Source organism: Etheostoma cragini, unplaced genomic scaffold (assembly GCF_013103735.1).
Source record: "Etheostoma cragini isolate CJK2018 unplaced genomic scaffold, CSU_Ecrag_1.0 ScbMSFa_4065, whole genome shotgun sequence".
Taxonomy (NCBI): Eukaryota; Metazoa; Chordata; class Actinopteri; order Perciformes; family Percidae; genus Etheostoma; species Etheostoma cragini.
Window position 1 is genome coordinate 211 of NW_023268398.1, and position 1,317 is coordinate 1,527.

Sequence of the window (1,317 nt, forward strand, 5' to 3'; positions counted from 1 at the left end):
AGCCTTTGTTGTGTTTGATAGCTTGTGATGTTAACTTGTAATGCTAACTTGTGATGCTAACTTGTGATGCTAGCTTGTGATGCTAACTTGTGATGCTAGCTTGTGATGTTAACTTGTGATGCTAGCTTGTGATAATAACTTGTGATGCTAGCTTGTGATGCTAACTTGTGATGCTAGCTTGTGATGCTAACTTGTGATGCTAGCTTGTGATGCTAGCTTGTGATGCTAACTTGTGATGCTAGCTTGTGATGCTAACTTGTGATGCTAGCTTGTGATGCTAACTGTGACCCATCGGCATTCAGATGGAGTTTCTTACTTTGCAGCCCTGACACATCGCTCCGAAGAAGAGAGGATGCTCCAGAGACACGTTGAGGCTCCCACACGAGATGCAGATATCTGAAACACACATCACAACATTATATTTAACCCTCATGTTGTCCTCATGTTGTCCTCATGTTGTCTTCATGTTGTCCTCATGTTGTCTTCATGTTGTCTTCATGTTGTCTTCATGTTGTCTTCATGTTGTCTTCATGTTGTCTTCATGTTGCCCTCATGCCCCACAATAACAGGATTGATTCTAAACAACGCTCTTTGACGTTAGAAATGCTGATACCGATAGTTCGTGAAATGCATATCGGCCGATATATCGGCCGGGCTCTACTCTTTATCCAGTAAAAAACATTGTTTTAAATATTTGTGTATGATTAATAAAACCTTTTACCTTCTATGTTCCTGGTCTTCTTTTTGACCTCACATATGAGTCTCTCTGTATCAAAAAACAAAAAAATACACCAATAATTCATAAAATACACATAGACAGAATCTTTCAAATATCTTGTATTTCCAAAACATAAATCTAAGAGATATTAATAAAAACAACCTTTATGTTTAAGTCTTAGTCTTAGTCTCTGAGTCCAAGTCTCTAAGTCTGAGCCTGAGTCTGAGTCTCTGAGTCTAAATCTAAGTCTATATAATATTCGGGGTATTTTTGACATTAGTAGGTTCATTGTTGAACTAAGAGTGTGTACTTGTACCTCTGGTCCCTTCGTCGATCACCTCTCTGATCTTGGCCTTCTCAGCGGAGTTCTTGCGGGGTTTCTTGGCGGGTGGAGGTGTGTACGCTGCCTCGGGTTCCCCCCACATCTCGGGGTACCCTTCCTTATAAGGATTCTGTTCCTCTGTGGAGAACAGGAGTCTTTAACACCCCCTACCAAGGACTGATGTTGGACAAATAAGACACCTGAACACATCTTAATTTCCTACAAGCCCTCTTCCAATATATCATATCACATGTCTGCTGCATCTTATTGGCTAAAT

At 40.5% G+C, this 1,317-nt stretch overlaps 1 protein-coding gene across 1 annotated transcript; it reads right to left on the bottom strand.

Moving 5' to 3' along the window:
- Positions 1-291: 291 nt before the first annotated feature.
- Positions 292-1,180, bottom strand: LOC117941033 (DNA (cytosine-5)-methyltransferase 3A-like). The gene is made up of 3 exons (XM_034866139.1): positions 1,035-1,180; positions 722-766; positions 292-396 (listed from the first exon to the last, which is right to left on the bottom strand). The coding sequence occupies exons 1-3, from the start codon at positions 1,141-1,143 to the stop codon at positions 299-301; spliced, it is 252 nt and encodes an 83-aa protein (XP_034722030.1). The 5' UTR covers positions 1,144-1,180; the 3' UTR covers positions 292-298.
- Positions 1,181-1,317: the final 137 nt, after the last annotated feature.